General features: G+C 38.2%; 1 protein-coding gene across 1 annotated transcript in view; it reads left to right on the top strand.

Annotated features, from left to right (window-relative positions):
* Positions 1-820: 820 nt before the first annotated feature.
* Positions 821-21446, top strand: part of MIB1 (mindbomb E3 ubiquitin protein ligase 1) — a 122637-nt gene continuing 102011 nt past the window's right edge. Inside the window, exons 1-2 of the mRNA XM_030335688.1 lie at positions 821-1125; positions 21116-21287. Coding sequence (XP_030191548.1) covers positions 897-1125; positions 21116-21287 — 401 coding nt within the window. The 5' untranslated portion in view covers positions 821-896. The remainder of the gene's footprint in view (positions 1126-21115; positions 21288-21446) is intronic.

Raw genomic sequence — 21446 nt, 5'->3', positions numbered from 1 at the left:
CCCCTCCCAGCGCCTCTGGCTGGGCTGGCCGTCTAGCCCCCCCTCCTTTTTTTTTTTTGGGGGGGGGGCAGGCGCATGCGCACTCTCATCGGGCCCTGGAGAGACGCTTAGGGATCGATTTTCTTCTCCTTTCTTTCCCCAGTCGCGCGACTCTCCAAAACCCTTTCCGCCCTACTGTTGCTGAGGATTCCCCTCCTAGTGAGAGAAGGGGTTGCTCCAGTCTTGAGTGCGTCAGTATCCGGATGTGGAGCCGCTCTCGCCCGGCGGGGACTCTGTGGCGGGGCGGAGCGCGGCGGCGTGCGCGGGGGCACAGAGAAGGGGGCCCGTGGGCCCGGGCGCTCGCCGGACGCTGGGAGGTACCACCGCTGCCCACGGGGGAGGAGACGGCGCCGGCACTCGGGCGCCCACCCCGGATCGAGGGGCTGGGGGAGAAAAAAGGCCGACAGTTAAGCTTGCTCCCCGCTGCCCTCGCCGTCCCCCCCGGGCTAGCCTCCCCCGGCCCCCTGCGCTCCCCGCGCTCCCGGCCGGGGGAGAGCGTGGTTTCCTGGCGGCCGTCGCTGTAGCCCGGCCGGGGAGCCCGGAGGAAGCGGGGGAGTCCCCGCCCACGGCCCCCTCCCCTCTGCCCGCCCGCCGCCGCCGCCTCTGAGCCGCTGCGGTCCGGCCTCCAGTCCGAGCGGGGGGCGCGGCGGCGGCGGCGACGGCTGGAGAGCGGCTGTGGGCTTGTCGGGGACCGCGCCGCCGCCCCCGTGAGTTATTCCCACGTCCCCCGGGGCTCGCTGCCGCTCCCGCCGGCGCCGAGAGTCCGGCCCGGGCCCAACTCCCTCACGGGCCCACCGGCGGCGGCGGCGGCGGCGGCGGCGGCGGCGGCGGCGGCAGAGCCCACCGCCCGGGCCCCGATGAGTAACTCCCGGAATAACCGGGTGATGGTGGAAGGGGTCGGGGCCCGGGTGGTGCGCGGCCCGGACTGGAAGTGGGGGAAGCAGGACGGCGGCGAGGGCCATGTGGGCACGGTCCGGAGCTTCGAGAGCCCCGAGGAGGTGGTGGTGGTGTGGGACAACGGCACCGCCGCCAACTACCGCTGCTCTGGGGCCTACGACCTGCGCATCCTGGATAGCGCGCCCACGGGTAAGTCTTGGCCCCTGGCCCAGGGTCTGCGCGCGTGCGGGGAACGGGCGAGGCCCGGTGGGCGTCGGGACGCCTGGGAGAAGCCCGAGATGGAAAGGGAGAGAGCCAAAGGGATTTTGGGTTCAGTACCTCGTAAACAAAAACTTGCCGAAAAGACACCGCTGCCCCCACGGGAAATGATGGCTGCACCGTCACCAGGATGCTTTCAAGCCTGGAGGGCACAAAGCACCGGGAAAACAACAGACCGTTCCCCTCCTCCTCCTTCTCTAGGGAAAGGGTCTGGAGAGGCCTGTCTAATAAGCCATTGAAATTAATCAGCCACCGAGTGATAACTGTCTGAAGAGAGGCTTGCCTAGCCATATGGTCTTTAGTTGGCGGGTTACAATTGCCGAGGGGCTTCTGGTACCTCGGATTGTTGAAATGCCAATTATGTATGTATGTATGTATGTGTGTATGTATGTACGTACGTAACGTACGTACATTTGTATGTATGGCCTCCTGTAACACATAGAAAGACAGACTTGGAATTAAGTAGCCAAATGTTAATTGGGGCTTTGTAGAATGATTTTTCACCTCAATTGGTTCATTACCAGTAGAGGGAAAAACAATCTAAGCTGCTGAACCATTTCTTTGTGTTAAATACTTTTTCCAAGTGGATTAGACGCCAGATTTTTTTGTGTGTAAGGTTATGTCAGAGACTTACCCATTCACAGGAGTCAGTTTGATTCACAAAATTTCAGGGATCTGTTATTGACTCTAGAATTTTTATGTAATGGGGTAAACTGAACTTTATTTTATTGGATTATTTTAATCAAGGCTATATTTATAGATTTGTCCATGATATCTATTTAGTTGAAAATAATTCAAATTTAAAAGTTGTTACTTTTCAGAATGCATAAAGAAGCTACTTTAAAAAAATTGAGGTATCATTGACATACTAGTTTTACATGTATACATAATGATTCGATATTTGTACATATTGCAAAACGATCATCCCAGTAAGTTTAGTTAACCTCTATCACCATCCATAGTTGTAAAAATTTTTTTCCTTTGTAATGGGAACTTGTAAGATTTACTCTCTTAGCAAGTTTCAAATATTCACTACAGTGTTATTAATTGTAGTCATCATGTAAAGTACACTTTACATCCCATGACTTATTTATTTTATGACTGAAAGTTTGTACCTTTTGACACCCATCACCCATTTCACCCACTCTCACTCACCTCTGGTAACTACCAAGAGGTAGTTTCATTATATATATATGTGTGTGTGTGTGTGTGTGTGTGTATATATATATATAAAATGGAAAGAAATGTAAGAAAGTAAAGGATAAAGAAAATGTGCCATATATATATATATACATATATATGTATATATATATACATGGCATATATATATATGGCACATTTTCTTTATCCTTTCATCCATTGATGGACATTTAGGTTGTTTCCTTGTCTTGGCTATTGTAAATAATGTTGCAGTGAACATGGGAATGAATATATCATTTTGAATTAGTGTTTTCATTTTCTTCCATTAGTTACCCAGAAGTATTGCTGGATCCTATAGTAGTTCTATTTTTAATCTTTTGAGGCACTTTTCCATATTGGCTACACACATTTATGTTCCCACTAACAGAGAACATCCTTGTTTTTGTCCATATCCTTGCCAATGCTTGTTATTTCTTGTCTTTTTGATAGTAGCTGTTCTAACAAATGTGAGGTGATACCTCATTTGTGGTTTTGATATGCATTTTTGTGATGATTAGTGGTGTTGAGTATTTTTTCATGTGTCCTGTTGGCCATCTGTATGTCTTTGAAAAAATGCCTCTTTAGATCCTCTGTCCATTTTTTTTTTAAATTTTTTTTAACGTTTATTTATTTTTGAGACAGAGAGAGACAGAGCATGAACGGGGGAGGGTCATAGAGAGAGGGAGACACAGAAACTGAAACAGGCTCCAGGCTCTGAGCTGTCAGCACAGAGCCCGACGCGGGGCTTGAACTCACGAACCGCGAGATCATGACCTGAGCCAAAGTCGGACGCTCAACCGACTGAGCCACCCAGGCGCCCCTGTCCACTTTTTTTTTTTAAGTTTATTTATTTTGAGTAAGAGAGCGTGAGCAGGGGAGGGGCAGAGAGAGAGAGAGAGAGAGGGAGACACAGAACCTGAAGCAGGCTCCAGGCTCTGAGCTGTCAGCGATAGAGCACGACGCAGGGCTTGAACTCAGCGAACTGAGAGATCATGACCTGAGCCGAAATTGGACACTCAACTGGCTAAGCCACCCAGGCACCCCAGTGCTGAGTACTTCTAATGTGGAATTGCTAGATCAAGGGGTACACATACTTAACATTTTGATAGATGTTGGTTAACTGCTGTCTAAAGACATTTTACCACTTTACACTCTCAACAACACTGTATGAGGCATGTACCTGTTTCTGCACACTCTTAAAATTTTATCATGCTAGTTCAAGCTAAAGTTTGACCACAACTAAATAATTTGGAGGCATCTTGGTATCAGTAATTGCAGGTTTATGGGGAAATTTAAATATCTTTCCAGGGTAAAGTGTAACAAATCCTATACTACAGCAGTTTTTGAAGGGGTGTTAATGTTGTCTGTGTGTTTTGTGGTACGGAGTATATCTGTCATAAATAGTTTCATTATCTTTTATAAAAGCAGGTGTTTTTAGAGGTAATTTTTTTAAAATCTCAGTTTAATTTACATGACTTTATACATTTAATTTGTAATATGTAACAATTCATCTTGTTCATCTGATTATTTTAGCAGACGTTTTAAAAGCATTTCTAGGGACGCCTGGGTGGCTCAGTCGGTTGAGCGTCTGACTTCAGCTCAGGTCATGATCTCACAGTCTGTGGGCTCGAGCCCCACATCGGGCTCTGTGCTGATGGCTCAGAGCCTGGAGCCTGCTTCCGATTCTGTGTCTCCCTCTCTCTCTGCCCCTTCCCTGCTCATGCTCTGTCTCTCTCTGTCTCAAAAATAAAAACATTAAGAAAAAAAAATAAAAAAAAAGCATTTCTAGATACAGGATAGCTAGCCTTCTTATGCAGTGCTGTTGAAATATTTTAATTTCTATGATTTAATTTCTTCACTTTTATTTTGTTTTCCTTAAAGGATTGAACAGATCACAAGTTCTTAGATCTAATTTTGCCCCAGGACTATAATACTACTTTCAATTTTTTTTCTCTTTTTTCTTCAAAATATTTAACAATTAATATCTGTTGGTACTTTATTATATTCTTGAGATTTATTAAATATTACATTTATATTGTACTTGATATTTATTTACATAATAGTTAAAAATAAATTTAACCTTTTTGAAATAATTTCAGGTTTACAAAAATTATAAAATTAGTAAAAAGACTTCCTTTTTGCCCTTGCTCATCTTCTTCAGATGTTAACAGCTTACAAAGTACAATTACTGAAACCAGAAAAATAACATTAATATTATACTATTAACTAATCTACAGACCTTATTAAGATTTCATCACTTGTCCTACTAATGTCTTTTTTCTGGTCCAGGATCCAACCCAGGATCACTCATTGCATGTAGTAATTGAGCTGCATATGAACTGTCAACTTCTCCAGCTTGTCGGTCTTTATTCTTCTATTTTTTCACTTTATCAAGGTTCTTAATGTTTTGAGTTTTCTTTGTTCCAAACAGCAGCTCAAAGTTCCAGTCATTCTATACTGTTGAAGCCAAGCTTTGCTGTTGACAGAGATATGACATTGTCATATCTAAACTATCAGATCTTACCCAAAATTCAAATTACTGAAAACTTACCTCATATATGTAAAGCTTCTTTTGTTTTATTGGTTAGGGGCAACATAGATAATTGCATTACCAGGTGTGGGAGAAAATTTTCAGTTAGAAGTTAGAAGACAGCTAGCTGACTTTTTTCTTTATGTATGAGATATATGGATTAGATCAATTTAAATAAAAATTTTCTTCTAGCTTTAAAAGTTTGATTTGATGTAAATAGTAAAGAACTAATAACTATTTATATAGCTGACTCAACTAACCTGGAACTATAAATTAAGAAAAGATATCTTTCACCTCACCCCAGTCAGACTGACAAAAATTTAAAGTCTAAAAGTAGTATGTATTGATAAAGAATATGGGGAAATCAGAACTCTCAGGTTATTGGTGGGACAGAAAATTGATACAACCACTTTGAGAAGCAATTTGGCAGTCTTTAAACTTTACAAACGCACATATCCTGCAACTGAGAAAATCTTTTAAGTGTATGTCCATGAGATCCTCAGGCACAAATCTGTAAAGAGGTTATGTATAGAGAAATTCATTGTAGTATTTATAAAACCAATAATTTGGTAATTACTAGAAGTTTATATGTAATTTGTATATAATGTTACATGAGTCTCATACAGTAAAATATTAGTTAAAATGAAAAAATTAGTGTATATTTACCAATTATATGTTGAGTAAAAAAAAGTAGGTTTCAAAGAATTACTGTAGGGGTGCCTGGGTGGCTCAGTTGGATAAGTGTCTGACCCTTATTTCAGCTCATGTCTTGATCTCACTGTTCGTGAGATTGAGCTGGAGTGGGGCTCTGTGCTGTCAGTTTGGGATTCTCTCTCCCTCCCTTTCTCCCTCCCTTTCCCTCTCTCTCCCCCTCCCTTTCTCTCTCTTTCCTCCTCCCTTTCTCTCTCTTTCCTCCTCCCTTTCTCTCTCTCTCTTTCTCTCTCTCTCTCTCCCTTTCTCTGTCTGCCTCTCACCTGCTTGTGTGTGCATGTACACTCTCAATAAATTAAAAAAAAAAAAACAACTTAAAAAAAAGACACCAGACTCAAAATTACATATAAAAAACCAAAAACCACAAAGAATTACTGTAGATAATACTGTGCTTCATATGTAAAATTTAAATACTGAAAATTATGGAAAAAATATATGTGGAAAAAGGGTAAATAAACACTTAGGCTGAAAGGATCCAGCCTTCAGCATGGTATTTTGGTATTTTGCTTATATTCAGAATTTTTTGTTTTGTTTTGTTTTGTTTTTTAAATGAGAGCAAGGGGCACCTGGGTGGCTCAGTCTGTTAAGCGTCGGACTCTTGGGCTCAGGTCATGATCTCACGGTTTGTGGGTTCGAACCCTGCATCGGGCTCTGTGTTGACAGTGCAGAGCCTGTTTGGGATTCTGTCTCCCCTGCTTTCTGACCCTCCCCTGCTTGCTCTCTATCTCTCTCTCAAAATAAATAAAAATAAACTTAAAAAATGTTTTTAGGGGCGCCTGGGTGGCGCAGTCGGTTAAGCGTCCGACTTCAGCTCAGATCACGATTTCGCGGTCCGTGAGTTTGAGCCCCGCATCGGGCTCTGGGCTGATGGCTCAGAGCCTGGAGCCTGCTTCTGATTCCGATTGTGTCTCCCTCTCTCTCTGCCCCTCCCCCGTTCATGCTCTGTCTCTCTCTGTCTCAAAAATAAATAAAACGTTAAAAAAAAATTAAAAAAATGTTAAAACGTTAAAAAAAAATTAAAAAAATGTTAAAACGTTAAAAAAAAATTAAAAAAATGTTAAAACGTTAAAAAAAAATTAAAAAAATGTTAAAACGTTAAAAAAAAATTAAAAAAATGTTTTTTTTTTTAATTTTTTTTTATTTTTTTAATTTTTTTTAACGTTTTATTTATTTTTGAGACAGAGAGAGACAGAGCATGAACGGGGGAGGGGCAGAGAGAGAGGGAGACACAATCGGAATCAGAAGCAGGCTCCAGGCTCTGAGCCATCAGCCCAGAGCCCGATGCGGGGCTCAAACTCACGGACCGCGAAATCGTGATCTGAGCTGAAGTCGGACGCTTAACCGACTGCGCCACCCAGGCGCCCCTAAAAAAATGTTTTTAAAAAGGAGAGCAGTATGGTTTTTCTTCATTGTTTTAGAAAATCTTAGTTTAATATATTAGTAAATCAGGTCTGATTTCTAAATTCAGTTTGATCCCATTCTTGATTTTGCTAGATGCTTTAGCTTTTAGGAGACCTCATAAAGATAGATAATCCAAAGCGATGAAGTGCATTTCTGAGTATATTATACTGGTTTTTAAGCTTTTATGTCTTGGCGTCAAACCCACTCTCTGTATTCTACCCTGTGAGGCTGGGATGGCTTCTGCATGTATTTTTTTTGCCAGCTGGATCCTTGCTGGCTCTGCCAATAGGGGGCGCTCAAAGGAGACTGGAAGGCTAAAGTGGGAGAAGGAACTTGCTGTTTTGTTTTTCTTGCTTTCTTTTGGCATCATCTCATCTAGCAGGATTTCAGTATCAGTATTTGATTCCAGGTTACTTCCAATATAACCAGAAACATCATCAGTGTGTCCCCACTCAGTGACACCAGCACCAGCCAGTCACAACCCCTTTGTAAAGGTCTGGATCCTACCCCTATAGAATCCCTCCTTTAGTAATCCCATTTTTTTTTTTCATTGTTTCCCTATTTCTAGAAGTGGTGGATTGGTGTAGTTTATGTCTCCTTACTGGACTGTAACTAATACAGTATCTTCATTAAATCTCAATCTTATTTTTCTATTCCATTTACCAGTTAAGTAAAGTTTTTTTATTGAAATTTAGCTAGTAATTTTGTTTTTTTCTGATGCTGGTCATTTCTTACATATGAATTAGAAGGTGTGTTACTTTTATATTTTGAATCAGTGAATTCTGAATTTACTGAATTTAAAATGAAGTGAAATATTATTTTAAGGATGTGGGTATAAAAATTTATTCATGATATGCATCATTGGTATTAAAGACCGTATAATGATGTTTTGAAACCTCTCTAAACACCAGTTTTCACTTTGCTTATTCTAGTTTCTTTTGGACAGCATTTATTTTCTCATGTCATCTTTACCTGGGACACATTAAATAGATGTAGTTAAAAAAAAAGTCTTATAAGGGGCATACCACTAACACCTACTTTTCATCACAGAAAAGGTGTGCAATTTTGAAGCATTTATTTTTCATTTATTTATTTTGTAAATGAAAAATATGGAACTCATTCTTAATTTTGCCTTTTAAGCCCTTTGTCTCAAGATAATCAACAGCATGCTGTTTTATGTTACTAGCATACATTCCACAAATCTGCTTAAGTAGGCACAAAAAAGTTGCAGCATGTCTTAATGTGCTAGAGGTGAGCAACATTGTTAGGACCCGTTGCTCTCAAACCCCCTCACCTCCAGGACACCTGTGTTCTCTGTGTGAGTTGTGAGTTTTTGTGTGGACTCCCTGAGGGTGCTGGTGTCAGCTCAGTGATTTACAATTAGTGAAACTTAATCTCAATCTTAATATTTTTAGAGAAAAAATAAATATAAAAGTTTCAGTGGAAATCCAACCCCCCCCCTTTTTTTCAGAATGCTTGGGACCAAGTGTATACTTCTGGATTTTAGAACTATAATACGGTATGTGTGCAACATAGTATATAACATCCACTTTGAGGTCCACAGCAGTACCATGTAATCAAATAAATTAACATTTCTTCAGGGAAGCATATGAATAATTATACTACGGGGATGATAAAGACTATATACTATATATAGCCTCTTGTTTGTTCAGATCAGGGTTTATGACTAACTGAGTTTGCTGCTAACTTACAAAAACACTTGGAGTTTGGCATTATAGATAAGACATTGTGGACTTCGATTTTCTCTTGCATTTCACAGAATCTTGTTCTATATACCCTGAGCATGTACCTCACTGTGGAAACCATTGCTCTAAGTCACCTAGCAAGAGCTTATGCATTTTAAGTATCTATGGGAAAATGGCCTTTTTTTTGTTTTTGTTTTTAAGAACATTTCTCCTTTTTTTTTTTTTAATTTTTTATGTTTATTTACTTTTCAGAGAGAGACAGAGACAGAGTGTGAGCAGGGGAGGGTCAGAGAGAGAGCGAGACACAGAATCCGAAGCAGGCTCCAGGCTCTGAGTTGTCTGCACAGAGCCCGATGTGGGGCTCGAACCCACAAACTGCAAGATCATGATCTGAGCCAAAGTCAGAGGCTTAACTGACTGAGCTACCCAGGAGCCCCAAGAACATTTCTCCTTCTTAAAACTCATTTCTTTACTCACACATTTTCATATGTCCCTACATCATTTAGCTTGCCTCTTCTACCATTTTATCTGGATTACAGTGATAGAACATTGCCTCCATTGGAACTAGGAACATAGCAACAATTTTTATTTATTTTTTAATGTTTTACTTTAATTTTGAGAGTGAGAGAGCGTGAGTGGGGGAGAGTCAGAGACAGAGGGAGACATAGAATCCGAAGCAGATTCCAGGCTCTGACCTGTCATCACAGAGCCTGATGTGGAGCTCAAACCCAAGAACTTCGAGATCATGACCTGAGTCAAAGTCAGATGCTTAACCAACTGAGCCACCCAGGTGCTCCTTTATTTTTATTTTTTTTAAGTTGAAATATAGTTGACATAGTGTTATATCAGTTTCAGGTGTACAACAGTGATTCAGCAATTCTGTAGTTATTCATGCTCACCATGGTGAGTGTAGTTATCGTCTGTTATCATACAAAGTTATTACTGCATTATTGACTATATTCCCTATACTGTACTTTTCATCTCTGAGTTATTTATTTTATAACTGGAAATTTGTACCTCTTAAACCCCTTCACCTATTTTGCCTATCCCCCTACCCCTCTCCCTCTGGCAACCACTAGTTCTGTATGAGTGTGTGTCCCTTTTATGTTGTTGTTTTTTATTCTTTTTTTTTTTTTTTTTTTTAGGTTTCATATATAAATGAGATCATACGATATTTGTCTTTTTTTGGTCTGACTTATTTCACTTGGCATAATGCCCTCTAGATCCATCCATGTTGTTGTGAATGGCGACTTTATTCTTTTTTATGGCCTAGTAGTTTTCCATTGTACATATCTACCACATCACGTTTATCCATTCATCTATCATTAGACATGTAGGTTGCTTCTATATATTGGCTATTGTAAATAATGCTGCAGTAAAAATAAGGGTGCATGTATCTTTTTGTATTAGTAAGTGTTTTCATTTTTCTTTTTAAAATAACTTTATTTAGTTTTTTAATGTTTATTTTTGCAGGAGAGGGAGAGAGAGAGACAGAGCATGAGCAGATGAGGGGCAGAGAGAGAGGGAGACACAGAAACTGAACTAGGTTCAAGGCTTTGAGCTGTCAGCGCAAAGCCGGACAGGGGGCTTGAACTCACAAACCACAAGATCATGACCTGAGCCGAAGTCAGATGCTTAACTGACTGAGCCACCCAGGTGCCCCAAATAATTTTTTTTTAAATTTATTCATTTTGAGAGAGACACAGCACGAGTCAGGGAGGGACAGAGAGGGGGAGAGAGAGAGAATCCGAGGCTGGCTCCATGCTGCCAGTGGAGAACCTGATACAGGTCTCAAACCCACAAAACATGAGATCGTGATTGAGCTGAAACCAAGAATTGGATGCTTAACCTACTGAGCCATAAGACATTGTGGACTTCGATTTTCTCTTGCATTTCACAGAATCTTGTTCTATATACCCTGAGCCATCTTTGGGTAATACCCAACAGTGGAATTACTGGATCATATGGTAATTCTAGTTTTAATTTTTTGAGGAACCTCCATACTGTTTTCCATTCTGGTTGCACCAGCTTACATTCCCACCAACAGTGCATGAGAGTCCCTTTTCATCACATCCTTGCCAGCACTTGTTATTTCCTATCTTTTCGGTACTAGCCGTTCTGACTGGTGTGATTGTTGTTTTGATTTGCATTTCTGGATGATTAGTGATGCTGAGCATCTTTTCATGTGTCTGTTGGCCATCTGTATGCCTTCTTTTGAAAAATGTCTATTTAGGTCCTCTGCCTATTTTTTTATTGTATTGTTTTGATGTTAAGTTTGATGTATTTTTTATATAGTTTGGATATTAACCCTTTACTGGATGTATCATTTGCAAATATCTTCTCTCATTCATAGGTTGCCTTTTCATTTTGTTGATGGTTTTCTTTGCTGTAAAAGCCTTTTATTTATAGTGTGATGTTTATTTTTGCTTATGTTTCCTTTGCCTGAGGAGACAAATACAGAAAAATGTTGCATTTTCTTCCACAAATTCTAATGGTTTGGGGTCTTATATTTAGATTTTTAATCTAGTTTGAATTTATTTTCATGTATGGTGTAAGAAAGTTGTCCAGTTTCATTCTTTTGCATGTAGCTGTTCAGTTTTCCTAGCACCATTTATTCAAGAGACTTTTTCTTTTCTCTGTTGTATATTCTTGGTGTCTTTTGTAGTAGATTAATTGACCATATAAGTGTGAGTTTATTTCTTGATTTTCTATTATGTTCCATCGATCTTGTCTGTTTTCATACCAGTACTATACTGTTTTGATTACTATAACTTTGTAGTGTGGCATGAAGTCTGGGATTGTGATACTTGTAGTTTTGTTTCTTCTTTCTCAAGATTGCTCTGGCTATCTGGGATCTTCTGTGGTTCCATACAGATTTTAGGATTATTTGTTCTACCTCTGAAAAATGCTGTCGGTATTTTGGTTAAGGATTACATTAAATCTGTCGATTACTTTGGGTAGTATAGACATTTGAACAATATTAATTCTTCCAGTCTATGAGCATGGTATTTCTTTCCATTTGTTTCTATCATTTTCAGTTTCTTTCATCAATATCTTACAGTTTTCACAGTAGAGGTCTTTCACCTCCTTGATTAAATTTATTTGCAGGTATTTCATTCCTTTTGATACAATTGTAAGTGGGATTGCTTTCTTAATTTATCTTTCTACTACTTCATTATTAGTGTTATTAGTATAATAGGTTTCTGTATATTAATTTTGCATCCTGCAATTTTACTGAATTCATTTATTATCCTAATAGTTTTTTCGTGGTATCATTAAGGTTTTCTATAAATGGTATGACATCTGCAAATAATGACAGTTGTACTTCTTCATTACCAGTGTTGGTGCCTTTTATGTCTTTTTCTTGTCTGATTGCTGCAGCTATGACTTTCAGTACTGTGTTGCATAAAAGTGGAAAGAGTAGATTTTTGTCTTGTTCCTGATCTTAGAGGAAAAGCATTCAGCTTTTCACCATTGAGTATGATGTTAGCTATGGGTTTATCATATGTGGCCTTTATTGTGTTGAGATGTATTCCCTCTAAACCCACTTTGTTGAGAGTTTTTATCAATTTTAATTAACAGTTTTTACCTTTGTATGCCCATAGTTCTGTGTAAACAGGTTCTTGTGAAATAGTCTGGTACATTTAAAACTTTGTTTGGGAAAGAAAATGGGTTCTGAATTCTATAAAGCTTGCTTATAAATGAATTTATAGAACACAAGTAAGATCTTGGGGATTTAAATTAGTTCAGGAGGTAGGGGAACACAGCAGATAGACCAGACATTCATTTGTTGTTTCGGAGTATTTTTTTTTTTTTTTAAGCGTATTTCCCTTTGTAGATAGTTGCTTTGGTTAGAATTAGTTCATATTCTGTAAACATACTCATGATATGAGTATTTGATTTTTTTCCAGGGTAGATTTATCTTCTTCTTCTTTTTTTAATGTTCATTTTTGAGAGGGAGACAGAGAGCATGCAAGCAGGGAAGGGACAGAGAGAGAGAGGGAGGCACAGAATCCGAAGCAGGCTCCAGGCTCTGAGCTGGCAGCACAGAGCCCGATGTGGGGCTTGAACTTACAAACAGTGAGATCATGACCGGAGCTGAAGTTGGACACTTAACTGACTGAGCCACCCAGGCACCCCTATATTTATCTTCTTGATGATAATTTTGTTTCTAAAAAGACAAACAATGGGATAGAAATGTTTTTATATTTAAAAAAAAAAGGTCATTATTTGATATTTAAATGTTTTGCAGGGCTAATGATAATAAATCATAACAGCTTAGAATTGCCATAGCTAACATTATGGTGTTTTGCTCACCCCCTTTTCCAGTCTCTTTTCATACAGTAGTGGAAAATGCTCTAGCTTAGTAGGGAAATTAAGGTATTTGTTCATTCTATATTTTATCAAGTGAGACTGTTAACTAGGGAGTGGACTAACATTTCATGAGCTCCAGTCATGTGTCAGGCACTGTGCTAAGTGTTTTATAAACTTTATTTCATTTAATCCTGAAAAAATATTATTTGATAGCCTTTATTTTACTGATGAGAAAATAGGCTATGAGAAATGAACTAACTTGCCCAGGATTTCACAAGTAATAAGTTCATGGTGGAGATTCAAATCTGGGTTTGTCAGTCTTCTTTACTTTTTCAACTTTATAACATTAGTCTTTTTGAGCCTTAGTTCTTCACTTGTAAAATGAAGTTGGAGTAGGTCAAGGTACACAGACAGATGTTTTGCTTCTAAATTGAAATAGTGAATTTTTACCAGGTAGCAGGAAAAAAAGTGATAAAATTCTTTTTTTTTTTAAAAAATTTTTTTTTTCAACGTTTATTTATTTTTGGGACAGAGAGAGACAGAGCATGAACGGGGGAGGGGCAGAGAGAGAGGGAGACACAGAATCGGAAGCAGGCTCCAGGCTCCGAGCCATCAGCCCAGAGCCTGACACGGGGCTCGAACTCACAGACCGCGAGATCGTGACCTGGCTGAAGTCGGACGCTTAACCGACTGCGCCACCCAGGCGCCCCAAAAGTGATAAAATTCTTAATTTTGTTTGACTTCATTCACATTCTACCTCTATGCAACAAGTGGTTAAAAATAACAAACATACTACTAAAATTCCCAATTGTATGCCTAATTTGATAACTTGTTTCTTTTCTTTGGACTGTATGGGGCATGATTGTAATTTTATTATGCAAACTTGTAATACAGTAGAGTAGTAGAGGATGCAAAAATAGATGAGAGAAGAACTTGTCCAACAGAAAGATACGACAAAGAAGTGGGAGATTTTGGGTGAAATGCCTTCAAGGACATTTTCTTAGTGTGTACCAAGAGTTGGTTAGGAAGTAGTGATGTTTCAGTCTACTACATTGGTGAAATTAAAAAGTAATCTCAATTTTTAAAGTGTATCTCTTTAAGATTTATTTGAATATTAGAATAGGTTTTTGATAACATAGTATTTTGAATCTAGTGGGTTAAATGGGGAACATGATGCTCTAGATATGTAATTATTTAAATAAGATCAGATGGAGAAAAAACCCTGGTGGAGTGAAGAGCTTAAGAGGGCCAAGCTTTGTACTCACACCCACCTAGGTTTGAATTTGAGCCTGGCACTTGCTAATGTTGTGTGACTTCACATAGGTTACTTCTGAGCCTCAATATCTTCGTTTATAAATGGGGATCATAATGCCTGCCTTTTAGTGTGGTTGGGAAGGTTAAACTAAAATGTGTGTAAGTCTCATTAGCTTGATGTGGTAATGAACAGTGGCTAGTGTTATTAATAATAACAATCTTATTTTCATTAATTTAGTATTTCTCAAGAGAAAGGAATGTAGAATACAGCAACCAGCTGGCAGGTCACAAAGGCCTTACCCTCATTAGGAATTTTAATTATTGTTGAGACAATTTCTAAACCACTAAGTAGTTTAAAGTTTCAGGGAGAATAGGATGCATACTGTAGGTGGCTAGCCCTCTTTAATCTCTGTAATGTTTTTGTCATGTTTTGATTTGGGGTTAAAGTTGAATGAATCCTTAACTCAGAAATAGGATTTCTTGACTGGTTAAATGACATCAACAAACAGTTATGCCACAGTAAGTAATTACATTTAAATAATGGTTAATGATTTGTAAATACTTTTTTATGTTAGGTGAAATATTTCAATTAGGGAACAAATTTAGAGGGTTAACTAGGTACCATTTTAGTCTTCTTAGGATTTTTTTAATTTTAAAATTGTTTTAAAATTTATCACTTAATATATAAGATATCCAGGTAGATTAATGAGTAATAAATACTTGTGAACCTATCTAGAAACAAAACATTTCTAATATATTTGAAACATCCTGTATACTTCTGTCCAATTTTCATTCCCTTCCCTCCTTTTCTAAGGTAACCATTATCTAGAAATTTGTTATCATTTTCATGTTTTTTTTCTTAACATTTGTGCTGTGTTTTTATGTAAGCAAATATAGTACTTTATTTGTAACATTTTGTATTGTATAATTAAAAAATTCAGCATTATGGTTGAAGGATTCATTCATATTGAATCGTATGAGGAACATTAATTTTAGGTATTCCATTGTATACTTAATATATGTTTCTATTCTCTTGTTAATGAATAGTTATATTGTTTACTTTTTTCCTTTGCTATTATACAAAATGATAATTTAGATATTCTTGTTCCATGTTGAAGTGTTTTGTAGAGTGAATTGTTTGTAGTGAGAATTCTAGTTCTCTTGGTCACTTTTTTCTAACTAGAAATTTAACATTTAAACAAATCAGTGCTTTGTGATTTTGAGCTGTTTTCATTGCCTCTCTTAAGAACTGTGGTCATTGATCTTGACTAGCATGTTTTATTGCTCTCATAAAATTTTCTAACAAAAAGCTTAAGGCTATGTAAATTCTCTAAGTTTTTGAATTTAGGCGAGCTGCCATTAAAATGTAGAGCAGATGGTCATTTGAGTATTGGTAGAATGAGTCAAAAGCTATCATCAGGTGGTTCATTTAACGGTGGCAGATGTCTTCATAAAGCGTAGCAAAGGAAAAGAGCATTAAGTCTCTAGGGTAATACGATATTGTATAGGAAGGAGAAAAACGACTAATAGGTTTAGTTAGGGAATTAAGTTTTATGAAATGAACATTTTAAGGAATAACACTTGCCAAGGCTAAGAAGGTTTGTACTGGAAGGGAATGTTTTAGATGGGAATGAATTGGGTGGATAAAGTAAGGGGAAACAAAAAGCTGCTGAAGTAAGAGATCAGTAAAATGTTGATCTCCTGTTTTGTGTTTTCTCTAAATATCAGCTTTTGTTCTAAGGTTAATTAATTGTATTCTCATTGAAAATTCTGTAGTGTGCATTTTGATGGTGGAGTGGACTGCTTTGTTTACTTTCTCCAATTCTCAGGCTTAGTCTGTTTCACAGCTGTTCAGTAGCTTTGTTGGCATTTGAACTGTGGGAACCAAAAAGGATTTGGATGTGCTTTTGTGTGCATTAATGGTTTTCCTGAAGTATTCTTTAAAACCATGAATTGTAGGTTTTTTTTTTTTTTTTTTTTTTTTTTTTTTACCAGTTATCATGGTGTGTTTAAATGGGTCCTTTTAAAGAAAGCCTATACTTAGATTATGAGCTCATGAATGTTATCATTGTGCTTTGTGGAAAATGAACTTAGAGATGAAAAATATATCAGTAGGAGAATAGCTAAAAACTGGACTTTTCTTTTTTTGATCAGATGGGGAAGTTGGGATACGTTTTCCCTATGCCTTTCTTTCATCAACTCTCATTTGAAGAGCTGTATAGTTAAGGATAAACCTCTAAATGCATAGTGGATTGTGATTAGTTTAATGCATTTTACTTTCTGTGATGAGATAGGACACCTATATTAGACCTGTTCAGAAGCTTCACCATTGAGTAGGCAAGTATGACATTTGATATTGATTATGTTGTTTTGGCACGGTGCTTTCCTGTGGTAAGACAGATTAGACTGTGACTGTGGGCATGTGCCAGTGAGGAGTGTACAGATGAAGTATGTTTTCTTTACATAAGCATAAAATAGCTCAGTTAGTATAAGGGTTATGAGAAATAAAAACTTCTAAGTAGCAGTTACATACTCTATTACTAGAGTAACTATATGAAAGTTGGTTTCTGTAAATATTTGCTATAAATATCATGTTTTTATTTTTAGTTTTTAATTATAGGTGACATACATCAACATCTCTGCTGATATTCTCATATTAAATGCCCCTATTCACCTAGCTAAAAGAATTAATACACACTCAGCATAGACAATTTGGAAACCCACAAAGGGTAAATCCACCAGTACAGTTTGGGGACTATCTTTCTAGTTTTTCTGTACGTGTGTGTTTTATGTATTTTGTGATGGTATATTGCAGTTCTTTGCAAACTGTTTTATAAAATAATAATGGGTTTTTAAAAAAATGTATTTTCCCATATCAGTAATATTTCTTCTACAACATGGTTTAATAACTGCATAGAATTTCACTTTATAGATTATCATAGTTTATACATAGTCCCTATTTTTGACATAGGTTAAGTTTTGTTTGTATTTACAAACAACTTAGTATCTTTGGATGTAACTTTTTTTTGAGAGAGCATTCACTTGCATGAGCAGGGGAAGGGCAGAAGGAGAGAGAGAGAATCTTAAGCAGGCTCCATGTGTGAATAATTGAATGTTTTGTATGTGTAGTCTCTGGGAAATTGAGAATTTAAAAGTTTTTTGTTTTGTTTTGTTTTTTGAGAGAGAGAGAGATACAGAGACACAGTCTTAAGCAGGCTCCATACTCAGCCCAGAGCCTGACAACATACTGGGATCTCACAACATACTGGGATCATGACCTGAGCCGAAATTAAGAGTCAGACGCTCAGCCAACTGAGCTGCCCAGGTGCCCCTAAAAGTTCTTTGATTTTCTGCATAAGTTGCCAAATTTGCTTGGGATATATGATGATTTTGATCACCAAATTATTTAAATAGATAAATAGTACATTTAACAAATCTATATTAAGATTAAATTAAGTGCAGTATAGGGGCGCCTGGGTGGCTCAGTCGGTTAAGCGGCTGACTGCAGCTCAGGTCATGAGCTCGCGGTCTGTGAGTTCGAGCCCTGCGTCGGGCTCTGTGCTGACAGCTCAGAGCCTGGAGCCTGTTTTAGATTCTGTGTCTCCCTCTCTCTGACCCTCCCCCGTTCATGCTCTCTCTCTGTCTCAAAAATGAATAAACGTTAAAAAAAAAAAAATAAGTGCAGTATAATTCTTTTTATTTGCAATTTGCCTTAAAATCTTTCAGTGTTTTTACCTCTATATATCACTTTAGCTTCATAAGGACTCTTTCCATTATTGTTTTTGTCTGCTTGGGCTGCCATAGCAAACTACCACAGAGTAGGTGGTTTAACAACAGGAATTTATTTATTGGTTGGGCAGTCCAAGATCCAGGTGTTGGCTAATTTCAGTACCCTGTTGGGGACTGTCTTCCTGGCTTGCTGCCTTCTGGCTATGTCCTCATACAGCAGAGGGAGACCTCTTAGCCTCTTTCTCTTCTTTTAAGGACACTGATCTCATTGTGGAGACCCCACCCTCATTTCCTCTTCTAAACCTACTTATCTCCTATAGACTTCATCTCCAAATATCAGCATCTTGAGGGTTAGGGCTTCAACACATGAATTTTTGGGGGTGGGGAACACATTCAGCTCATAACACCTATGAAAGGAAGTATTTTCTCAACTTATAGATGAGAATATTGATCCCAGAGTAGTTTAAATTAATTCTGAACATTACCTAGCTAGTAAGTTAGAGAACTAGTTTCTTAAATCACATACCCTTGTTTTTACCATTAATGCAACAATTTAAGTCTGCAAATCAGAAATCATGTCTTAAGTGGTTATTTCCCAGCCTGACTATAATTCATCTCTGTCTCTGACAGTATTTCAGATTCCTGCCCAAAAAATGAAGTTGCTCCTGGTTTGTTGAACACACATTGTGCTCTTCTGAGATTTTCTTCTTTCTTCCTGTGAAAAGTCCATTATCCACCACTTCCAGGAAACTTGTCCTGATTCTTTTTTCATTTTGTTTCTTAGATGAGTGTCTATCAATGGAGGTCTGGACTTACAATTAAAAAAATTTTTTTTTTAACGTTTATTTATTTTTGAGACAGAGAGAGACAGAGCATGAACGCGGGAGGGTCAGAGAGAGAGAGAGGGAGACACAGAATCTGAAACAGGCTCCGGGCTCTGAGCCATCAGCCCAGAGCCCGACGCAGGGCTCCAACTCACGGACCGCGAGATCATGACCTGAGCCGAAGTCGGCCACTTAACCGACTGAGCCACCCAGGCGCCCCTGGACTTACAATCTTAAATTAGTATGTGCTTATTTATTTTTTTGTTCATGGTTCTCTCTCTCTCTCTCTGTCTTTTTTAAGTAGAACAGTTCTAAATTTCAGTTTATTGCACTGTTTGTTCCTAAATATCTCTTACCTATTTGTTTTCTTTTGAATGATCTCATTTATACTTTTTTCAGTTACTTTTTACATCTTTTGTTTTCTAACCTGCAGCCACCAAGTCCTAAACCTCTTCTGGCTTCCATTTTCTCTCCAATTCTACTAGCTTTATCCCTACTTAAACTATTATTTTCTTCTCAACTGTTGTGGAAACTTCTTATGATTTGACTCCTTTTCTTTAGCCACTTTAATTTTCTTCCATTCTCTTCTCCGTACTACACCTAGAGTGATATTTGAAAGCAGCAGAGGGCCTGCCCGCAGTAGCAGTAAAATAGTTACTGAATGAATCAAAAGGTACTGATGTCTGCTGTCTTCCTTGTCCCTGCAGTCAAGCATTTGAGTAGCAGGAGATTGTGGAAAGATTGCACACCAAACATACTTGGTATTGGGTGTCGTGTTCTTTTGTAGTTCATGAGGCATCCCAGCTTCCTTCTGTTCTTCCTCCCACCCCTTCTTTATTAACCATCTCACCTCAGGCACAGGTTTATCTTCAGGTTTGGCTCTTTATTTAGAATCTGGTTACCTTATGGGACTTTAAACATGAATATAGAAAATGAATTATACGGGTTTTCCCCCCCTTATCAGGAAGCAGCAATAGTATGTTCTTCTGGAGTTTAGTTTTAACTTTACTACTTTTGTGCTCTAATTCTTGCATCTACAGCACATTCTTATTTGATTCTTAGAACATCCTTAACCATTAAAAAACATAATGCCTCCTCCAAAGGGAACTGAAGTTCTGAGAACTAAAGTGACTCCTTTTATTTAATTTTGGGAAATTCCTAAACTTCACAAAATAGAGAATTATATAATGAACCTCCTCCTGTTACCCAATTTCAACATGAGTGATCTTGTTTCATCCAAACCCCACATTACTTCCCTGCCCCCCCATTATTTTGAAATAAATACTATAATTTTATATGTAAATACTTCAGTTAAAATGACTTTTTCAAGGGCACAAAGATAGCTGGTGAAAGCCAGAACTCGAATCTTGAAGAGTGTTCGCGTTCAATGGACAATACAGCCCTTGCTGTTCAGTGTTGGGCCTGACCATTCCTACTGTAAAGTAGTGACACTGATGTTCACAGGCCACACATTGTTTAAAAAGCTTCTAGTTTTAACTTACTTATCAAGCGATCTAAGAATAACAGAATAGTAAAGGAACATTATCCCCAGTCTTGTTACTCTCAAATGTTAGTTATTTTCATTACTTTATAGTGGTACCTTTCATAGTTCTAACGTCTGTGTCATTCATGTGAACATTTTTAGTAGAGGTCATATTGCCAAGTGCTTATTTCCTTTTTCTAGGGTTTATTACTTCTTGTTCTGTAAGGAAAACAAACAGCAAACTCAATTATAGTATGTTGTTTCCTTTTAAACTGGGAAATTTACTTGGTAATGGTTTTCTGAAGTTTGTTTGGGGTGGGGAGCTTGTCAATGCCTAGGGATAAATGCTTAAGTTAATTGATAGTTTGTCTCTGTGAATCATGGGGATAAACTTGTTTCTTCTTTTGGAGTAATTGTTTGCATGGAGAGTAGGTTGAAATTCCTGAAAAGAATCTGAATGTTTGAAGTCTGAAACATCTTGGTGGTAAATGATTCTTCTTTCTGTCACTAGATTGAACCTAAGTTTCAGTTTGACAGCATAGAATGTGCTACTAAGAAGTGCTCTTACTAATGAAGAAAGAAGTGATAGAAAATGTGTAGTCTATAATTTGTATTGATTAAAATACTTGAAATATCTTGTCTTGAAAACATATGTGGTATATTTAAAATATTATTTCCTACTTTATTGAGAAACTTTGTAAAATGCTCCGTTCTTATTTTTCCCCCAGGGAGCAGTATTCAAGTGAATAATACTTGCAGTTAATGTAACCATGTATCCGTGTTTTAATAGGCATCAAGCATGATGGAACCATGTGTGATACCTGCCGCCAGCAACCAATCATTGGCATTCGATGGAAATGTGCAGAATGTACAAATTATGATTTGTGCACTGTTTGTTATCATGGAGATAAACATCATTTAAGACATCGCTTTTATAGAATTACTACACCAGGAAGTGAGCGGTAGGGCAAACAGTTTTTTCTTCAGTTGCAATTCCTTGTTTGTATTCAACTTTTTATACTATTGAGCCTTAAAAGTAGGATTTAAAAATAGTGTCTGACAGCTGGTTTAGTACCAGAGGTAGGAGATAACAGGCTAGTTGTGGAGCAGGCCTGCCATAT

This window comes from Lynx canadensis, chromosome D3 (assembly GCF_007474595.2).
Source record: "Lynx canadensis isolate LIC74 chromosome D3, mLynCan4.pri.v2, whole genome shotgun sequence".
In the NCBI taxonomy this organism is placed as follows: Eukaryota; Metazoa; Chordata; class Mammalia; order Carnivora; family Felidae; genus Lynx; species Lynx canadensis.
This window is presented reverse-complemented; position numbering and strand designations above follow the sequence as displayed.